The sequence below is a fragment of the Eulemur rufifrons genome, chromosome 19, assembly GCF_041146395.1.
Source record: "Eulemur rufifrons isolate Redbay chromosome 19, OSU_ERuf_1, whole genome shotgun sequence".
NCBI classification, from domain to species: Eukaryota; Metazoa; Chordata; class Mammalia; order Primates; family Lemuridae; genus Eulemur; species Eulemur rufifrons.
In genome coordinates this window covers 10,371,197-10,392,950 of record NC_091001.1, presented here as the reverse complement: position 1 = coordinate 10,392,950, position 21,754 = coordinate 10,371,197, and the positions used below count along the sequence as shown (strand labels likewise).

At 35.4% G+C, this 21,754-nt stretch overlaps 1 protein-coding gene across 1 annotated transcript in view; it reads right to left on the bottom strand.

Moving 5' to 3' along the window:
* ARAP2 (ArfGAP with RhoGAP domain, ankyrin repeat and PH domain 2) overlaps window positions 1–21,754 on the bottom strand; it is a 178,182-nt gene that overhangs the window by 137,447 nt on the left and 18,981 nt on the right. The window contains exons 3-6 of the mRNA XM_069494099.1: window positions 10,338–10,396; window positions 9,162–9,238; window positions 7,941–8,032; window positions 6,152–6,505 (exon numbers count right to left, since the gene is read on the bottom strand). Of these exons, the coding sequence (XP_069350200.1) occupies window positions 6,152–6,505; window positions 7,941–8,032; window positions 9,162–9,238; window positions 10,338–10,396 (582 nt within the window). The remainder of the gene's footprint in view (window positions 1–6,151; window positions 6,506–7,940; window positions 8,033–9,161; window positions 9,239–10,337; window positions 10,397–21,754) is intronic.

Genomic DNA, 21,754 nt, shown 5'->3' with positions numbered 1-21,754 from the left:
TGAGTAGCATTTGAAGTCATAAGAATACAAAACTAAACCATATGCCAGGCACGGTGGCTCATGCCTATAATCCCAGCACTTTGGGAGGCCGAGGTGGGAGGATCGCTTGAGGCCAGGAGTTCGAGACCAAACTGGGCAACACAGCAAGACCCTGTCTCTACAAAACATAAAAATACTAGCCAGGCATGGTGGCGCATGCCTGTAGTCCTAGCTACTAGAGAGGTAGAGGCAGAAGAATTGCTTGAGCCCAGGAGTTTGAGGTTGCAGTGAGCTATGATGATTCTATTATACTCTAGCCTGGGCAACAGAGGAGAATTGTCTCAAAAATGAATGAATTAATTAATTAAATGAAATTATAGCTAGAACCTAAACATTTTATATAACTATATTAAAAGAAAAAGAATTGGGTCTATGCTACAAGGGAAGGGGACAGTGGTGAAAATTAGTGAATATGATCTTTCATGGTGGTACATCAATAATTAGCTCCTAACACTGAAAAACCAAAAAAAAAAAAAAAATCAGTATAAAAATTTTGTTAAGAAACACAAAGTAAATATCAAGAGAGACTACTAAAAAACTTGAAAGTTACGGGTGAAATGGCTCATGCCTGTAATCTCGCAATTTGGGAGGCCAAGGTTGGAGGATTGTTTGAGCCCAGGAGTTCGAGACCAGCCTGAGCAACATAGTGAGACCTCATCTCTACAAAAAAAATTGTTTTAATCAGCCAGGTATGGTGGTGTGTGCCTGTAGTCCCAGCTACCCGGGAGGCTAAGGCAGGATGATCGCTTGAGCCCAGGAGTTTGAGGTTGCTGTGAGCTATGATTGCACCACTGCATTTCAGCCTGGGTGACAGACTGAGCTTCTGTCTCAAAAAATTAAAAATAAAATAAGTTGAAACTGTCTGCCTCTTGTAAAGACATTGGAGAGGAGGAAAATTTGCTATATATATATTTTTTTAATAGGCCATGTAGAATTTTCTGACACACACTATTTGTTTTATAACAACTAAAAATTTGAATTTTAGAACTCCAGTGTGAACACATGATTTCTTTACCTTGTATTTGTGAAGGTAAGCACTGACTAGGACATACTTTTAGTAACATTATCCAAGGTCACCTGCAATAAAATGGTGTTCTTCTGAAGTGAGAGAAAACTGAGGTTTACTGAGCACCAACTAAGAGGCCCTAAGTTATCTACTTTTCTAAATGATCCCACAGAGAAGTCTTAACCTTACACTTTAATGTGGGAAATGCAGCTTCGGAGAAATTGACTCACATAGCAACAGAACAGTGTCTTGACAACGCTAACTTCAGTCTCTGGTTCCCATGCCCTATTCTTTTCTCTGCAGCTAGATTGTCTAAAAGGAATTAACCACATTACTTTAATGAAGACCACAACTAAATTATTTTTCCTCAAACTACAAATAAATACTAAAACTTTTCTTTTTGGCATAATCTTTACCAGTGGCAAGTGATTTGAGAAACAATCAACCTATTTGCAGTTATAAAACGATACTTTTTTATCAGGGATTTAAGATTCAATTTTAAGCTCAACAAGGTGATTGATACATAACACCCTAGTCAGCCAGAGACTCGCCAACTTCCCACAACTGTTGCCTTTCACTGAACGCACAGCTAGAAAAGAGCATCACCGGGGACGTGAGGCACTCAGACACGTGGGCACCCAGGTGGGCACAGCTCTGAGAAAGCAGTCCTGGAGATGGGCTTTGGCTGGGAAATCGGTCACCAACAAAGGCACAAACGGTATAAACTCTGAACTCGCGCCAGGTCGTAGGCTACTAGCTTCTGGGTGCTCTGACACCCAGCCATCGGTCGGCATCTGGCCTTTTCTTGGTAACTGGCCATTGGCTTTTCCGTTTTCCCTAGTTCTCAGTTCGCTGGGAGCATGCTTTTCCCTGGGAGTCTCTCCCTCCCGGTCCTAGAGCCCAGCCTTGCATTTTCAGCACAATGACCCCTACTCGGCTTTGGTCCTAACCCCTGCTCACTGCCTCACGCATCGGCACTCCAGACGTCACCCGCCTCAGGGCCTTTCCTCTCTCTCTAGCCAGACAAGTGTTTCGTCTAAAAATGTCAGCTAAAACCTTACCCATTTTCCAAAGGCCAATTCAACTGCTACTTTTCCTCCCTGGAAGGTCTTTGAAGAAATGCTTTCTCAACCCTCTATAACCTTATGACTCTATATTCGGTGACCCTTTCTGTACCAATTATTATACTCTGTCTTTTGGTCTTACTGTCATGTGTATATATTTCTTTTCTGCCCTAAATGGAATATACACAAAGACAAGGAACACATCTTGCTCATCTTTGTACCCCTCCACCTCAAATGCTGAGTTAACTGTTGAGCTTCTGATGTCTCAGGCTCACACTACCATGTAAGTCTTCCTCGTGATTAAAAAAAAAAAATTAAAAATTGCAAAAAAAAAAAAAGAGGTATTAAGCTGAGAAATAAAATTCTAAAACATCTTGTCAAGTAAAGTACAAATTCCTTAATATACATAGCAGTTTTTATAAATATGCTCAGTGTGTTATGCTCAACACCCAAACGACTTTAGAAAATAGCAAGTTTAAAAAAAAAAAAAAATGAAAAGGCTCACGCCTGTAATCCTAGCATTTTGGGAGGCCAGAGCAGGAAGACTACTTGAGGTCAGGAGTCTGAGACCAGCCTAAGCAAGAGCAAGACCCCTGTCTCTACAAAAAGTAGAAAAATTAGCTGGACATGGTGGCACATGCCTGTAGTCCCAGCTACTCAGGAGGCTGAGGCAGGAGGATCGCTTGAGCCCAGGAGTTTGAGGTTGCAGTGAGCTATGATGATGCCACTGCCCTCTAGCCAGAAGACAGAGTGAGATCCTGTCTTAAAAAAAAAAAAAAAAAAAAAAGTCAGAAGGGTTTCCTTGTGGCAGATTGGACAATGCAATTTATGTATCTCCTACAAAAGTGGCAAGCACGTTCAACAATTGCACGTTATAGCAATTTACAGGACTCTTTCTATGAGTTACATATTTGGGAAATACTAAAATAAATTATATCTAGTCTTTCATATTTACATCTATGCAGATCTGCTGAAAAGCTTGAGCTTATTAATTACAGTTGGGAAAGGTAGAGGAGAAGAATTTTTTAAATCCTCAAAACCCAATGAGATGTTATTAAAAGCAAGTATCATTTAATAATTTTTCATCTCGTTTGACTTGTTTGAAACACTGGTAACAGCCCCAACTTTGACATTTCATCAAGTTTCTTTCATATAATTTTTAAAACCACTAGTCTTAGGCACATTATATTTAGTTTATTCAAATATTTAAATAACTTCATACTTTGAAAATGTTTCAGTATTTCTTTTGTTGTATGATGTTATACAATTATTTTAACTAAATATTGGACAGTTTTCATATACTGTGCACTGATTGAGAATTGGCATTTCCATTTCAAAAGCAAATAGACACTTAAGTATGTGAAATAAGTTCAGATCATGAATTGTTTAATACCTTTCATTAAACAAAAGACAGTTTCAAAAGCTACAAGAAAAAGTATAAACTGGATTGTGGTTGTTTTAAAACTGTGTTTTGATAATTCATATATATGTCTTTAAGGGAGAAACATATAAAAAGACTGGGAGTTCACTATTCTGTTAATGTATACCAGCTCTATCAATAGCACCTACAGATTTTCATCTGCTAACTTATTGTTGAGTTCGGCAATTTGCATTACAAAGTCCTTCTATTTTTTTTAAATAGCTCTTTTAGAAAAATTAAAAGAAAAAAAAATGTCTAATGCTAGGTTTTTACTGATTCTTTCAACAACAAATACTAAGCATCCACCATGTGCTAGGCAATGCTCTACAAAGGCTATCAAAGTACAACTGAAGTACAACGAAAGCAATGTAGATGACTGCCCCCAGGGAGCCCTGAAGAAGAAAATATCTTAAGAGTGAGGGGGCAGCCGGGAGAGGGACAGTTGGTGTTAAATTTGGTGGGTAGGGCCTAAACGCAAAGGAAACATTAGAGCATAAACTTGAGAGAGATGAGGTCCAAGCAATGCTGCTCTTTGGGGAAAGAGCATTTCAGGCAGAAAGAGAAGCAAGTACAGAGGTCCCCAAGGAGGACTCCTGCTTTTTATTGCCTCTATATTTTATCGTAATATAGCCTTATTCATTGTCTTACGTATTATCTATGCCTGCTTTCATGCTACAACTGCTGAGTTAAATAGTTGCAACAGAGAGCATACGGCTGTAAAGCTTAAAATATTTATTATCTGACCCTTTACAGAAACAGTTTGTTGACACCTGCTCTATGGAATTAAGAATGCCATTTCAATCAGTGCTACCTGCACCAAAGAGACACGTGGCCATGAGTTAAACAGGGCTCTGCAACCTCTGCATAAGGAATGGGTACTTAATGAGCATCTTAAACACCCTCTCAATAGCCTACAGAGTCTAATCAGGAAAAGAAAAATGTCAGGTTCTACTTCTGATCTAATGCATGCTTTTGGGCCAGTTACATATTTTCTTTTAAGTCACAGCAATATAAGCATGTAGAAGAGTTTTTAAATTTCTTGGTGACAAGCTCCTTTATTTACTTTCCTATCTCCATTCACCCTAGTATCCAGGAAAAAAACAAAAATAAAACCTTTAAGCCAGAAAACTCAATTATTTTCCCTAAAATGGAAAAATATAAATCTAGAAAACTTATAGCATCTAACCTTAGGTTCAGAATAGAAAGAATGGAAAGTCAAAGTTCTGATAGAGAGGGAAATGTTCTAACCGTCCAGAGATGACCAATAATGGTCAAGCTTTGTCAGCTGCCTGGAGCATAAACAGACCCGCCCTGCAAAGAGCGTGATGCCACCAGAGGTCACGCAGGAAACCAAGCTGCTGGAGGCCCTATACCCAGGGTCCGCTAATTCTTCTAGGAGCACTTTGAGAGAGCACTGAGATCTCCCAAAATAAGTTATTTTACACAAATGAAAGATTCCAGAATAGTCAAGCTGTTTCATTCCACTGGTGTGTAGACTCAAGTGTGGACTCATGATTTTAATATCTGAGTATGCGTTCACTAATAATACCAATGACTGATAAACACAGACAATACACACAGCAGATGATTTTGTCATCACAATGTAACCAGAAAGGAGTGACACAAAATAACTGATACTAAGAAGTACTCCGCATTGGTTTATTCAAAATCGAATCTCCTAAAATGATGCAAATATATAAAGTACTAACGTATTACTAACTACAAAAGTTTTGGGGTATTTTTGCTTTCTTAAGAAATGTAATTAGTCATCTAATGCTTTTTCTAGTAATTTTTTTGGTAGCCAAATTATTTTAGATCAAACCAAGGATTTCTAGAAATGATGCACACTTTCAAGGAAACAGCAGAGGAAACAGCTCATTGGTAGTGACTTGCCACGTTGAACATGAGAGGTTTCATCCCAAAATAATTTAATAACTCGTGAGAAACATTTCAAGTAAATATTTCAAAATGACATCCAAAAATAAGGATGCCAGAAAACAATTCTAATTAAACATAATCCCTCCCCAAAGATGCCTCAGTACCGTAAAATGCCTAAGGGACAGAGGTTTCTTTGTAAACATCAGAAAGGATAAATCTGTTTGAAAAGTATAATATTCTAGGGACTCTGACCTTCTGTGCAACATACAAAAAATCAAAACAATATATCAATAACAGTGAAGATCTAAATCTAAAAATGACGTACTTTTTCCTAACTACAATAAGCCTTGTATCCTCAAACAGAACACTATTGAGACATGAGCAAAAGCCGAAGAGTAGGCTGAGTAATACTAACCCAGTCTGTGTTGTTTTTCTTTGCTACATATTGGGACACAGGATAGTACATTTTGGCATGAAGTTAGAAAGTAACGTTGAGAATATAGGTATGCGTTCATAACTTTGCATTTCAATTTGCTGTTCAGAACCTTAATGCAGCATTGCACTGCACATCTTTCTCCTTATGCCTAGAGAATAGCATTTGCAAGTGTACTGAAAGTCCCTAAAAACTGCATCTCTGTGTGTGTGTGTGTGTGTGTGTGTGTGTGTAGGTAACAGGCTGGGGTGGTAGGTTTCGAGATGGATAAACTTGAAAATATGCCATTTGTGAAATGAATACATACGTACCCTTGAGGAGACAGTTTGTCTAGCCACCCCGATTTAACCTTCCTTGCAGACGATCCATAGAAACAGGCATACGGAGATATTGAGTTTGAGGAAACAGTTGATGAATCAGCATTTCCACTTGTTGAGCTTAACGGGTAACTGTGCCTATTAACAGGGTCCAAATTTAATACTTTTTGAGTCCTAGATTTAGATGCCTTTGAATTTTTTCTTCGTAAACTCTGAAAGCATTCTTCTACTGTTGAGTATTCTGATTCGGAAGCAGAGTCTATCAGGAAATTGTTTTTGTCCTCTCGAGGTATCCAAATATCTTCCACTTTGTCTTCACTTATTTTCTCCTTCCTGTTATCATATATGCTAAATGGAAAATAATGGTGTTAACGTTTCAACATGCTATGTCTGACTTAAAACATCAGTGACATTTATTTTATTCATAAACAACTGATAACCAAAATTTAAGGCCAAGAAAATCTTAGAGTTCAATTTACCCATCTGATAATTTGTGAAACTCTTCCAGAAAAATTAAGTAGAAATCTTTCATTATCCTATGGCATATTTGGACATCACTAAAACTTTTTTTTCTTATGTATACTTTAATCTGATGGCTTCTATTTTGGAGGGTTGGGTGCACTGGGGGTGGTAAGGATGGAGATTAGTCATATTCTTTGCATCATAATTAAAATGTCTTCAATAGCATAATTAAGTGGCCAGCCCAACCTCTATTCTCTGGGCAACATCATGAACCACTAACTTATCTGTGTGGAGATCTTATTTCCAACTTGCCCCCTCTCTACTCTCCTCTAATCAACTCCAAGGACTCCATGTTCCACCATAATGTAACAAAACCAAGAGTAAGCCTGACTGCTGAGAGCGTCAGTATTGTATTACCATGCTAGTGAGGAAAAACACTGCAGCACATGGCTAGCTAGGGAATAAGAAGGGGTCAGGGCACATCCAGAAGGTAAAGCTGTGTAACATAATATTTACTGCAACACATTCATAATCGCTAAGCATGTTCCTACAGATTTAAGGAATGACATAATAGAGTCACTCTGTCATGTATGTAAATTAAAACTCACTACAAGAATTTGCTTTGCTAATCGATGAAACAGATACTCCTGGAGTCAAATCATCTCCTTCTGGACACAGAGTTCTAAAAACCATTACTTCCTTAAAGAATAATGTCTGCTGGCCCTTCCATGTTTTGCATTATAATAGATTCAAATCAAATGCTTACTGAAGGTATTCAATTATTTAGCTTTAACTGATGGAAACCTACAACAGTGTTAGCCTTGGAAAATGAAAAATAGAAAATAAAATGAATGCCAGGTAATGATCCAGCACGCCAAGATCTAAAAAAGCTGAGGGGAAAAAAAATTTAAGTTGGTGCCTACAAATTCACATGTGATCCAAATAACTGGACAACTGTGAATCTCTAATAAAAAGGATATATTATATTTGTAAAATTCTGCAACTCATACAGTGATATTTTGCATTACCCCTTCTTCCTTTATATCTACAAAGATTCTCATCTTTAAGGTGTAATCATGGTCACCATATATTTGCTACTTTGGAGGGGGGGTGGTTTCAATTAGGGAAAGACAAAAATAGTCTGCCACAGAACATAACGATATACATAATTCGCAGAATTGAATTTAATATGTCAATGATTAAAACTGATGTTATGGAATCATTTAGAAAGGAAATATTTCAACATATAAGCTATTTTCTTAATATTACACTATGAATGAAAACATTTTATAACAGTTTATCATCAATCATGACCTCATACCTTGATCTGATGATAAAAGAGTTCCCTGCAGTAGTTGATTCCCCTTTGAGTGTTTCTTCATGGGTCCAAAATTCATTCTTTATAGACCTTTTCTATATTAAAAAATATATAGATTATTGTTTTGTGTTTTGGGGTTCGTGTGTGTGTGTGTAGCAATATCCTACAAAAATCCATAATATCTGAGTTTAGTTTTACTAAACAGATGTCTAATTGCTTAGATCAATTTTCAGAAAAAAATCAATTTAATTATTAAGACTATACTAAACAGTAGCTTTTTGATGCCTGTTTTTACTATGTTACTTAAATCATTAGTAAATCATCAATTCAACTAAGAAAAACAGAAGATGCTAACCAAGAACAAAATTCATGTATTTTATTCCCTGGCTTTATTTTTGTCTTCCAACTTCTTTTATCGAGACCAAGAAATAAAATAGCAAAAGAGCACAAGTACTGAAGAGGAAAGACTGAGTGATAAACCAAATAATTAAAATATATAAATAATTGCAAGCCTACACACTTAGGAAGTCTGCATTTGTATACAAGGCAAAGCAAAATCTAGAGTTTCTGTGTTTTATGGGGGTTTTGTTTTTGTTTTTAATTAAAGTAACTTTATCTTGTGGCAAATTTTTAAAACTCACAATCCTATATTCCTGAAATCAAAATGAAAATGTTTTTAGGATATATATTTCTCAAGATAGGCCAGGCATGGTGGCTCACGCCTGTAATCCTAGCACTCTGGGAGGCCGAGGTGGGCGGATCATTTTAGCTCAGGAGTTTGAGACCAGCCTGAGCAAGAGCGAGACCCCCATCTCTACTAAAAAAATAGAAAGAAATTATATGGACAGCTAAAAATATATATAGAAAAAATTAGCCGGGCATGGTGGCGCATGCCTGTAGTCCCAACTACTCGGGAGGCTGAGACAGGAGGATCCCTTGAGCTCAGGAGTTTGAGGTTGCTGTGAGCTAGGCTGACGCCACGGCACTCACTCTAGCCTGGGCAACAAAGTGAGATTCTGTCTCAAAAAAATAAATAAATAAATAAAAACAAAGATATAGATTTACCATCATCTTACTGAAGAAAAATTTTACTGACTGGAAATTTCATTCTTCATTATAATGAATTCCTCAAATATTAATAACTTAGAAGAAAATGAAGAGGCATATATAGGCAGAAAAGCAACAAACTGATTATGGAAAAAAATTAAAATGTATGAGACTAACCTTGGAATTTTCTAGTTTCTGGAAGAGAAAGGTCTCTCCATAAGGAAAGATGGAAGATGAATTCTCTTCATTTGACTCTTGCGGAAATCATGGGATGAGAATGGAAAGATGTGAATAATATGAAATATTATTTTAAAAAGGGAAAAAAAGCACGTGCTTAATTATTTTATAGCAATATCACAACTTCAGCTTTATTCTGTGAGAGTCCAAAATTATGTTCATAATTCTTATCCCCCAATCAATTCTCCCTGTGGCCTTCTTGTTATAGCACTCACTGTGTACACCCTTCAGTTCACGGCCACAACACATGACTGTTTCTTAAATTGTAACCTGTCACACGTATCCTTACCAACCCCTAAAATCCACATTAATATAACCAAGTACACTGCCCACATACAACAGAAATTGTCATGGTGCCATTAACAATGGTAATTCCTAAATAAGGAAACAATCTAAATGATAGAAAATTAATCTTAATTCTATTATAATTCACAATTATAAAAATTCCACTAACACCTAGATATCACACAAAATCCCAGAATCTACTTAATATAATTCTTCCAATACCATAGCTAATAACACACCTCTAAATAAATTATTTCAAGACAATTTCCACCACCCTTGAATTGCACTCATCTACAAGAAAGAATTCTCAATACTTGCATTTCTGTTATGGCAAAAAAAATTTTTAAAGATTCAGTAGTCAAGTGTTTGACATGGTATTATCGAAAAGAATGTTCCTGAACTTGTATAAGCAAAACCAAAAAGAAAGAAAAGCCTCTGTCAATGATCAATTTACCAGAGCAACAGTGCTAGCCGTTTCCTGTTACCATGGCAAAACCACTTTCCATATATCTTTTGTCCTGTTGCTCAGACTGCCAGAAACCATTTAATTTAGTTAAACACCTTCAACTGTGGCTAATGATAAATGAAGCTTGTATTTAAAAAGCTTTTTACATTAGCATGTATAAATTTCCACAAGTCTCAGTGTATATAACTATCTTTTATTCACTCACTTTTAAAAGTGTCTGAAGTAACTATGAACACTGGCAGACAGTTATTCCCATTATTCTCTATACCACAGGTGGGCTGCCTTTTCAACCATGATTTTAACACATTAAGGCTATCAAATTGAGTGCTAACTAATTTACAGAGACTTTAAACACACAGACTCACTTTGCCATGTCACAGATTTTCCAGTTGAGGTAGCAATGTTTCTTCTCTCACGGAAATAGCTTAAAGCAAAGGGGAAAATATTTATGAGTTACTATTTGAGTAAAAGATTTATTAGAGAGATATACATTCTTTTGGTAGAAAAATCAATATTAAAAAATAAGTCTGGTGTGAAATAAAGAGAAGGGCCAAATTCCACAAATGCATTTTTCTACATAGCCTTAAAAGAAGAGATTTCATCACTGGATTTTACAAGTATTTTCTTCTCACATCTATAATTTACAAAAATAAATCAATGTATTTGTCCAGCGCTAGCATGCACATAGAGTAATTTCAAAACTAGCCATACAACTTATAGAAACAAATTTACTAACTAGATTTCAGTATTTATATAGTTTTTGTCATTAGCTTTATAATATTGAGTCAAAATGTACCTGGCTCTATGAACATAATATGAGAATACATACAAGACCTTCTTTCAAAGATCTTACAGTCTTGGGAGAAAGATATTATAGGTAATAATTTAGAATACAATACAATAACAGCAATGACAGAGATAAACACGGTAGAAACAAGATAATGAAGACCTATTACTATAGGAAATAGTTTTATTTTCCATCTAAAGGTAAAGATGAGGACATCCTTAACTTCTCATAGATATTTGTCTGCCCAGGTAACTAGAAGCAATGAAATAATAAAGAATAGAAATCAATGAAATAAGATATGGACAAAATTTTTAAATCATTGTAACCAAAAGCTGGTTAAAATTGATAAACATCAATAAAGGAAAATAAAAGAGAGACAGAGACACAAATTACCAATATCAAAAACAAAAGAGAGGACACCATTACAAATCCTAAGAATATTAAAGGAATAATTACAGATTAGGAAAAACTTTATGCCAATACATTCAACAACTTAGATGCAATGGAACAATTCTTTAAGAGACACAACCAAATCTGACAAGATTAAATAGAAAATGTTAATAGCATTATATGTATTAAAAAAACTGAATTTAGTAATTAATTATCTACCTACAAAAAACTCTAGCCCAGATATTTCACTGGGGAATTCCACCAAACATTTAAAGAAATAGTATTAATTTTACACAAACTTTTTTGGAAAATAGGAGAAGAGGGAATAGGTTCCAACTCATTCTGTAAGGCCAACATAACTGATACCAAAACCAGTCATAAACATAACTACAACTAAATATTTCTCATGACACAGATGCAAAAATTAACAAAATATTAAATACAACAAATAAACAAAATCACAAATTATATTTTACAAGACTAATCCAACAATATATAAAAAGGATAATAAATTCTTACCAGGTGAGATTTACCCCAGAAAAGCACAGTTGGCTTAGCATTGGAAAAATCAATATAATTCACCACATTAAAAAAACAAAGGAGAAAAATAGCATGCTCATGACAATAGATACAGAAAAACCAATTGGCAAAATTCAACATCCATTCATGACAAAGACTCTCAGCAAACTAGGAATAGAAGAAAACTTCCTTAACCTAGTTAAAGGCATTTATTAAAAACCTACATTATATTTAATGATCAAAGATTGAATGGTTTCTCCTAAGATTGAGAGCAAGGCAAGGGGATCTGCTCTCACCACTTATGTTCACATTATTTCAGACATCCCAGCCTAGGCAATAAGACAAGTGAAAGAAATAAAAGCCATGCAGATTAGAAAGGAAGGTACCTTGTAAGGACAAGGTATCTTGCAAGTAGAATATGCTAAAAAAAAAAAAAAAAAAAATTAAAAACTACCAATGCACTTCTTAAACTAGTAAGTCAGTCTAGCAAGGTCTCAGGATAAAGGGTAAATATAAATGAAATTCAATAGTATTTCTAGGCCGGGCGCGGTGGCTCACGCCTGTAATCCTAGCACTCTGGGAGGCCGAGGCGGGTGGATCGCTCGAGGTCAGGAGTTCGAGACCAGCCAGAGCAAGAGCAAGACCCCGTCTCTACTAAAAATAGAAAGAAATTATATGGACAACTAAAATATATATATACAAAAAATTAGCCGGGCATGGTGGCACATGCCTGTAGTCCCAGCTACTTGGGAGGCTGAGGCAGTAGGATCGCTTAAGCCCAGGAGTTTGAGGTTGCTGTGAGCTAGACTGACGCCACGGCACTCACTCTAGCCCGGGCAACAGAGTGAGACTCTGTCTCAAAAAAAAATAAAATAAAATAAAATAGTATTTCTATATACTAGCAATGAACAACTGGAAAAATAATTTGAAAATACAATTCTCCTTACAATAGCAAACAAAAACATGAAATATCATGGGGAAATTACCAAAATATGTATAAAGGATTACCGAGAAAATGGAGTCCTAAATAAATGGACAGGTATACCATGTTCATGGATGAAAAGACAATATTATTAAGATATCAACTCTCCACATATTGATATATAGATTTTACACAATCCCAAACAAGATTCCAGTGAGCTTTTTTTAAAAATAGAAATTAACAAGGGGACTCTATATACAAATCCAAATGACCTAGAGCGGTCAGAGTAACTCTTTAATAACAAAATTAGAAAGCTTACACTATACAACTTCAATATTTAGTCTAAAACCATAGTAGTCAAATCAGTGTGCCATTGCTGGAAGTACAGACATATAAACCAAGAGAATGGAAAATCCACATATAATCCTACAACATCTATGGTCCATTGATTTATGAAAAAGATTCCAAAGCAATGTACTGAAAATTTGATAGTCTTTTCAAAAATCTTGCTAGAATTGGTTACCTCAATGGAAAGAAGAAGAGAATGTCAACCCTTACATCATGCCATACACAAAAATTAACTCAAAGTGGAGTTTAGACCTAAATGTTCATGATAAAACTCTAGAAATTCTGAAAAACATTGAAGAAAATCATTGTAGCCTCCGAGTAGGCACAGAATTCTTAAATAAGATAAAACACCAAAACCCATAAAAAAAATTAAAAAATTGAATCTTACCAAAATTTAAAACTTATAATGTCACACACTTCTGAACAATTACTAGTCCAAAACAAAAAATAACTCTTACAATCCAGTATTAAGAAACATAATTCAAGTTTAAAAGGGAAATAAATCTGAATAGATACTTCAAAAAAGAAGATATATGAATATGTGATATCACTACATACACATTAGGATAGCTAAAATTAAAGTTATTGATACCAAGTATTGGAAGATATATGTTACAATTAGAACATTTAAATATGGCTGGCAGGAACAAAAAATGGCAAATTTACTTTAGAAAACTGAGTGGTATTTTTTTTACAAAGGTAAACATTCACCAAACTTAAGAGCCCAGATATTTCAATCCTATAAACTCCAAAATATTGAAGACAGATGTTCACAGAAAGACTGGTATACAAATCCTCATAGCTTTATTCTCAATAGTCATAAACTTGAAAAAACCCAAATGGACATCAGACATGAACGATAAAGAAATGGTGGTGGCCAGGCAGGGTGGCTCACGCCTGTAATCCTAGCACTTTGGGAGGCTGGGGCTGGAAAATCTCTTGAGGCCAGGAGTTTGAGACCAGTCTGAGCAACACAGACAACCCTGTCTCTACAAAAAATAGAAAAATCAGCTGGGGGGTGGTTGTCCCCGCCTGCAGTACTCAGGAGGCAGAGGCAGGAGGATCACTTGAGCCCAGGAGTTTGAGGTTTCAGTGAGTCATGATGATGCCACTGCACTCTAGCCAGGGTGACAGAGCAATACCCTGTCTCAAAAAAAAAAAGAAAAGAAAAAAGAAAAGGTAGCATATGGACCCAAGAGAATACTACTAAAAAAAATTAAGAATAAACATAATAAGGCCGGGCGCGGTGGCTCACGCCTGTAATCCTAGCACTCTGGGAGGCCGAGGTGGGCGGATCGTTTGAGCTCAGGAGTTCGAGACCAGCCTGAGCAAGAGCGAGACCCCATCTCTACTAAAAATAGAAAGCAATTATATGGACAGCTAAAAATATACATAGAAAAAATTAGCCGGGCATGGTGGTGCATGCCTGTAGTCCCAGCTACTCGGGAGGCTGAGACAGGAGGATCACTTGAGCTCAGGAGTTTGAGGTTGCTGTGAGCTAGGCTGACGCCACGGCACTCACTCTAGCCTGGGCAACAGAGTGAGACGCTGTCTCAAAAAAAAAAAAAAAAAAAAGAATAAACATAATAATATGAATAAATCTCAAAAATCATCATGCTGAGGAAAAGAAGCCAGACACAAAGGAGTACAGTCATGCATTGCTTATCAGGAATATATTCTGGGAAATGGGTCATTAGACAACTTCATCATTCAGCAAACTTCATCGAGTATATTTACACAAATCTAGATGGTACAGTATAGCCCACTACACACCTAGGCTGTACGGTGTAGCCATTATAATCTTATGGGACCAACGTCACACAGGTGGTCCATCACTGACCTAAACATTGTGTGGCACGTGACCATACATCCCATATGATTCTGTACGGGCGTGTGAAAGAGGATGGACTATAACAAGGACACCAGAAAACTCTTAAGGGTAATAAAACTGCTCTGTTTCTTAACTGTGGTAAAAAAATTATGGGTTTACCCAACTTTCACAACTCATCAAATTACATCCTTTAAGTGATTACAATTTATTATACATATATCATACCTCAAAATGAGTTGTTTAAAAAATGAATTTGGCAAATTTACTGTTTATAGGGTTGACATATAAATGTCAACTCCATTCCTAAATATCAGCAAACAAAATGAAACCTTAAAAATGGTGTCATAAAGTGCAAAATTACCAAAACCTAGGATTTTACAATACAATTACAAAACCTAGGAATTTAAAAAAAGATTTGCAAGAACTCAACTAAGAAAATTTACTTAGAAAATCTAGTTAAATATAGGAATACCTGAAAGACTGAATATTGCAAAGATGACAACACCCTGTATACTTACCTGTAAAGTCAATGCAATCCTAATCAAAAGAGTTATAAGGGGCGTGTGTGTGTGTGTGTGTGTGTGTGTATGATTTAACAAATTGACTATAAAACATGTATGAAAAACAAAGGACCAAGAAAACTAAAAGACTTTTGAAGAACACAGTGAAAAGATATATTTTACCAGGTATCAGGATTTATTATAAAGCTACAGTAATTAAAACACTATATTACTAATGAAAGGATAATAGACTATTCCAGCCAGAGCATAAGTGAGATCTCGTCTCTACAAAGAAACAGAAAAATTAGCCAGGCATGATGGTGCATGCCTGTAGTCTCAGCTGCTCAGGAGGCTAAGGCAGGAGGATCACCGAAGACCAGAAGTTTGAGGTTGCTGTGAGCTATGATGATGCCACTGCACTACAGTAGCCTGGGTGACAGAGTGAGACCTTGTCTCCAAAAAAAAAAAAATACTGAAGTACAATAAAGAGCCCATAAAGAAACTAATTGTCATTTAAGACAAAGATGTTATATTATCCTATAGGGATAAGGAAAGCGTGGCCTTTTTTAATGATTAGATCACTTATATATCTATACGGAAGAAAATGAAACTTTACTCCTATCTCAGATCACACATAGAAATCAATTCAAGGTGGGTTATAAATCCCAGTGTAATAGGCCAAACAATAAAGCCAGAAGATAAAAAATAGAATATTTTCATGTTTCTTAAAATATAAAAAGTTTTACCTTTTTATTAAAAGGCAAGTATTGGTAAATTGACTAAATTAAGAACTTTTATTCATTAAAAAGTCACCATTAAGGAACATAAAATCAATAAGCAGAGAGGCAGATATATTGGACAAAAGGCTAATGACCACAGTATATCAATGACACTTAAAAATCATTATGAAAGACAGAAAAATGCAATTTAAAACAACAACCAAAAAGAAATAAAAATGGCTAAAGACTTGAAAAGTCACATCAAAGATAACATAAATGTGGCAAATAGCCAATAAACACATTATAAAGTATTCAATCTCATTAATCATTAGAAAATGCTAATTAAACCTCAATAACTACCACTACACATGTATCTAAATGGCTAAATTAAAAAGAAAAAACCATGTTGCTGAGGATATGAAACAGGAGGAATACACATACACTGCTGTTGGTAACACAAATTCGTATAACCACTTTGTAAGAACCACTTTGCAAGAACCACTTTGCATTACTTACCAAAGTGGAAGATATACATATCCTATTACACAGCAATCCTACTCCTAGATACATATTCAACACATATGCATGTAAATATGCTCCAAGAACCCACTTAAATATATGTCAACAAACAGAAAAACAAGTTGTGGGAGACCACACAAAGAAACACTACTCAATAATAAAAAGAACAATCTAGCAAGCAACCTGAATGCATCTCAAAAACATTATATTGAATAAAGATTTCAGATGCGAAAGATTACCAACAGGATGATTATATTTATACGAAATTCTAGAACAGGCAATACTAATGTATAGTGAGATTGATGGCTGCCTGATACAGGGAGTAGGGGAATTTACTGCAAATGGTCACTGGAGAATTTTGTAGAAAATGGAGTGACAGGAATGTTCTATATCTGGATAGTGGTAGTGGTCACATGGGTATAAATATCTGTCAAAACTCATCAGCCTATATACCTAAAATAAGTCTATGTTATTATATGTAAATATTTTAATAAAGTTGATTTATATATGTGTATACACGTATACCTATATTACTTATATGTGTATATATGAATATTTATGCATATTTAAATATTTTGAAAATTATATATTTATAATACATAAATATAATTGTAATATTTAAATAGTATAAATATATTTATATAAATATATATGTAAAATACAAAACTATTAAAAATATGAAATATCTATCAATGGTAAGAACGGATACTATATTAAAAAATAAAATACTATACAGCTGTGGAAATGAATAAACTATAACCACAGGTGTCAACATGGACAATTCTCAAAGCTAAGCAAAATGAGTTTGACCAAAAAAATACTTATTATATAACTGCTTTTTTTTAAGTTCACAAAACAAGCAAAACTGTACTATTTGGGACATACTTAAAAGGCAAAATTTTTAAAAGCAAGAAAGTTGCTGCCATTTAATGTCAGGATAGAAGTTGTCTTTGGCAGGGGAAAGGCACAGAATTTTACCAAATGATTAAAAAATAATTCATTATTTGTTCATTCTCTCTACATTCTTGATACTTTTAAACTATTGTACTTATTTCCTTATATGTGTATATTACTAACACAAGTACATATTACTGATTTGAACCCTTAAGTGGAGCATACTCAAATTTTCTACAGCTTTGGTAACTTGCACTGAAAATAAATTTACTAATTCTTACTGAGCGTTTACAATATGCCAGACAGACGTCAGAATTTTATGTGTATATACACACATAAATATAGACACGTGCTGCATAAGGAGGGTGTTGTCAATGACAGAACACATACACAGCAGTGGTCTCACAAGATTATAATGAAGCTGAAAAATTCCTAGTGCCTGGTGACATCGTAGCCACTGTAACATCACAGTGCAAAGCATGCGTGTGTGGGTGATGCTGACATAAGCAAACCTACTGCACGGCCAGGCTCATGGAGTGTAGCATATACAATTACACACAGTGCGTAACACTTCATGGTAACAAGCAACTATGCTACTGGTTCATCTGTTTGCTAAACTATACTTTTTATTTTATTTCAGAGTGTACTTCTTCCTCTTAAAAAAAAAAAATAGTTAACTGTAAATCAGCGTCAGGAAGGTCTTTTAGGGCATATTCCAGAAGAAGGCATCGTTACCCTAGGAGAGGCAGCGCCACCGTGATTCTGCCTTGAAGACCTTCTGGTGGAACAAGACGTGGAGGCAGAAGACAATGACACTGATGATCCCCACTCTGCGCAGGCCTAGGCTAATGTGTGTGCGCGTCTTACTTTTTAAAAAAGTTTAAAAGTAAAAATAAATAAATAGATTTTAAAATTAAAAAAGCTCATAGAATGATATAAAGAAAGAAAATATTTCTGTATAGCTATACAATGTGGTTGTTTTTTAGTAAGCTAAGGTTAACTTACTGGGTTAATTTATTGTTGAAGAAAGAAAAATATTTTCTATACATTTAGTGTACAATGTTTATACAGTAATAGACCTTCACATTCACTCACCACTCACTCACTGACTTCCCCGGAAGAAACTCTAGTCCTGCATGTTCTATTCATAGTAAATGCCCTATACAGGTGTATCATTTATCTTTTATGCCATATTTTTACTGTATATTTTCTAAGCTTAGATAGGCTTGAATACATAAATACTTACCATTATGTTACAGTTGCGGACAGTATTCAGTATGGTAACATGCTGTGCAGGATTGCAGCCTAGGAGCAACAGGCTACACCACATAGCCCAGATGGACAACAGGCTACACGATCTAGGTTTGTGTAGTATTCTCTATGATGTTTACACAAGGAAGAAATTGACTAATGATGCATTTCTCAGAAGGTGTGCCCGTCATTAAGGGACACATGGGGGTGTGCATGTATATATACACACATATAAAGTATAGACAGAAATAAGATTATCTGCATTTCTTTAAAGAGGAAATTGGCACACGAAGGCGTAACTTGCCCAAAGTCACACAGCTCTTAAGTAACTAATCTGGGATTCAACCCAGACAGTCCAGTCCCATAGCCTATACTCTAATCCACAATGCTTAGTTTAAAAATAAAATAAAATCAGGCCAGGCACAGTGGCTCACACCTGTAATCCTAGCACTTTGGGAGGCCAAGGCGGGAGGATCACTTGAGGCCAGAAGTTCAAGACCAATCTGTCTCTACTAAAAATAAAAATTAACCAGGAGTGGTGGCAAGTGCCTGTAGTCCCAGCTATTCAAGAGGCTGAGGCAAGAGGATAACTTGAACCCAGGAGTTTGAGGATATAGTGAGCTATGATGACGCTACTACACTCTAGCCCTAGCCCAGTCAACAAAGCAAGACCCTGTCACACAAAAAAAATCAATTTTAACTTACTAAAAAATGTATATAAATAAAGAAAGGGTTTGAACTATTTTAGTATACCCATTAGTGGTATTTTAAAGCAATATTTTGTCAGTTTTATTGTCATATAAAATGTAAAGAAAAAAGTTTATAATGTTTTTATTAATTTCACTATTCAATATCCACCTATAAGGGATTACCAAATCTATTAACCAAGTTCAGCTGAACTACTGCAGGTGAAAGATTATCTCAATATAGGAAACAAGGTGTTTTGAAAACTCTAGGTTAACAATTTATACTTTTATGTATCTACTAATAAATTATCACAAGCTCTCTTATATTCTAATATCTATTATGCCCAAAGCATTATGTCGGGGGCTTTATATCTCCGAATCTCACAATAATTCCTTGTAACAACCTTGCACATGAGGCAGTCAGTATGAGGCAGGAGTTGGCGTCCTAATCCTACCAATAAGGAAGGCAGGTTCTCCCACCCCAAATCCCACAGCTAAGAAGAGGATAAGCCAGAATTCAATGTTAAGTTTGTCTTTCCATCTCTGTCCTATTATCTTCCCATTATCCTGAAAACTGCTTCTAAATTTGAAATATAAAGCATGACTTATTTGTAAAAATCAAAAACCCAGCATTAGTCATCATCATCTTTTGTTATTATGCTTTGTGATCTTGGTCAAGTTACCTAACAGCTCTGAACCTGGTTTCACATTTATTAAAGGAGGGGGAAAAAACAGGACCTGCCGCCTTGGAATATGACGATGATCAATGGGAGCATACTTTTAAAGAGCATTAGGCAGCGCCCTATACAATGTGAACACTCAACAAGAATGAGCACATTTTTATTATTTTCATTGAGGAAAAGAATATTGGGTTGGTCCTCCTGGTAAACCTAATGTACACTTGTGTCTTAAAGTCCTCAAAATGAACAATCTTTATTTGTAACAGTGAAGAAATGTCAACAACCTAATAGGGGAATAAATTGTGTTTTCTTTTAATAAGATACCATACAGCTGTTATTGCATAAAATAGATGCATCAACATGGACAAACAGCAAAAATAATATTAAGTGAAATACCAGGTTGCAAAAGAATATCATTTTCATAAATCAAAAACATCTAAAACCATGCTATTGCACTTGTAGTAAAAGTACAAAAGCATGTATGAGTAGGATAAACATCAATTTCTGAATATTGGTTACTTCTGGGCAAAAAGGGAGGAGACAAAATAGCTGAATTACTTATTTCTCAACAAAGTCTGGGTCCAATATGGCAAGATATTACTATTTTTTAATCTAGATGATTATAGTCATATGGTAACTATAATTATATGGTAACTATATTTATTTTACATAATTTTCTGTATGCTTTAAATTTCCCAAATTATAAATAATTTTGTCTTAGTATTTTTGTGTGTTTTTCAAACTATTTCTTAAAGATGGCTTATACTACAGTCCCTGACCAGGAAGATGGACTTACTAGCTTAACTCCAAATCCTGAGAAGGGGCCTCTTCTCCCCATAAATTCACCGAAAGTTACAAGCTCATCTTCGTCTTTGTAGCATACCTGTTCTCCCTCTGCCTCAGTACTTTGGACCAATACATGGTTCAACAAGCTAATAACTTGTTGAAAAAGTGTTCCAAGGACATAGACATATGAGTATATATGTCATTATTTGATAGGTTCAGAAATTGTTCCATATGCAACAGAGCTTGGGAAATAAAGTGTGTATGTACAAAGCTTGATTTGCAGATTTCAAAAAAGGGAAAGTTTAAAGTTTGTTCTTAATAAGCTAAAACTGATATTCAAATAGAAGGTTTAAAACTCCAAATAATAATAAAATCTAAAACCCCAAAAATAAAAGATTCTAAGTCACGTTAACTTGATAAGTGCTTTGTTAATATTTTCCCCATGTAGTTTCATTATTTGTAAAACCCTAATTCAATTTTTTTCTTTTTTCTGAATATAGAGGGAATCTGCAGATGTTCCTGATGGGCTGGTCTACTATAAACAATCTTTACCTGTAGGCTGTAATGTGTTTGTAAGGGCTTTGAAAATGCCCCAGTCTTATTACTTAGACAATTAACAAATTTCCAGTAAAGAAAAACTGTTCTTATGGACGAAATTGTGTCCCCCCAAAATTCATATGTTGAAGTCCTAAGGATATAAGGTCTTTGGGAAATAATTAAGGGTAAATGAGGTCATAGGGGCAGGGCCTTATTCCAACAGAACTGGTGGCCTTATAAAAAGAGACCCCAGAGATGGATCTCTGTCCCCCTGAGCCCAGGCACTGAGAAAGGCCATATGAGCAGACAAGGAGGCGGCATCTGAAAGCCAGCAGGGACCCCTCACCAGAACCGAACCAGGCCAACACCTCGATTTCAGACTTCCAGCCTCCAGAACTGTGAGAAAATAAATG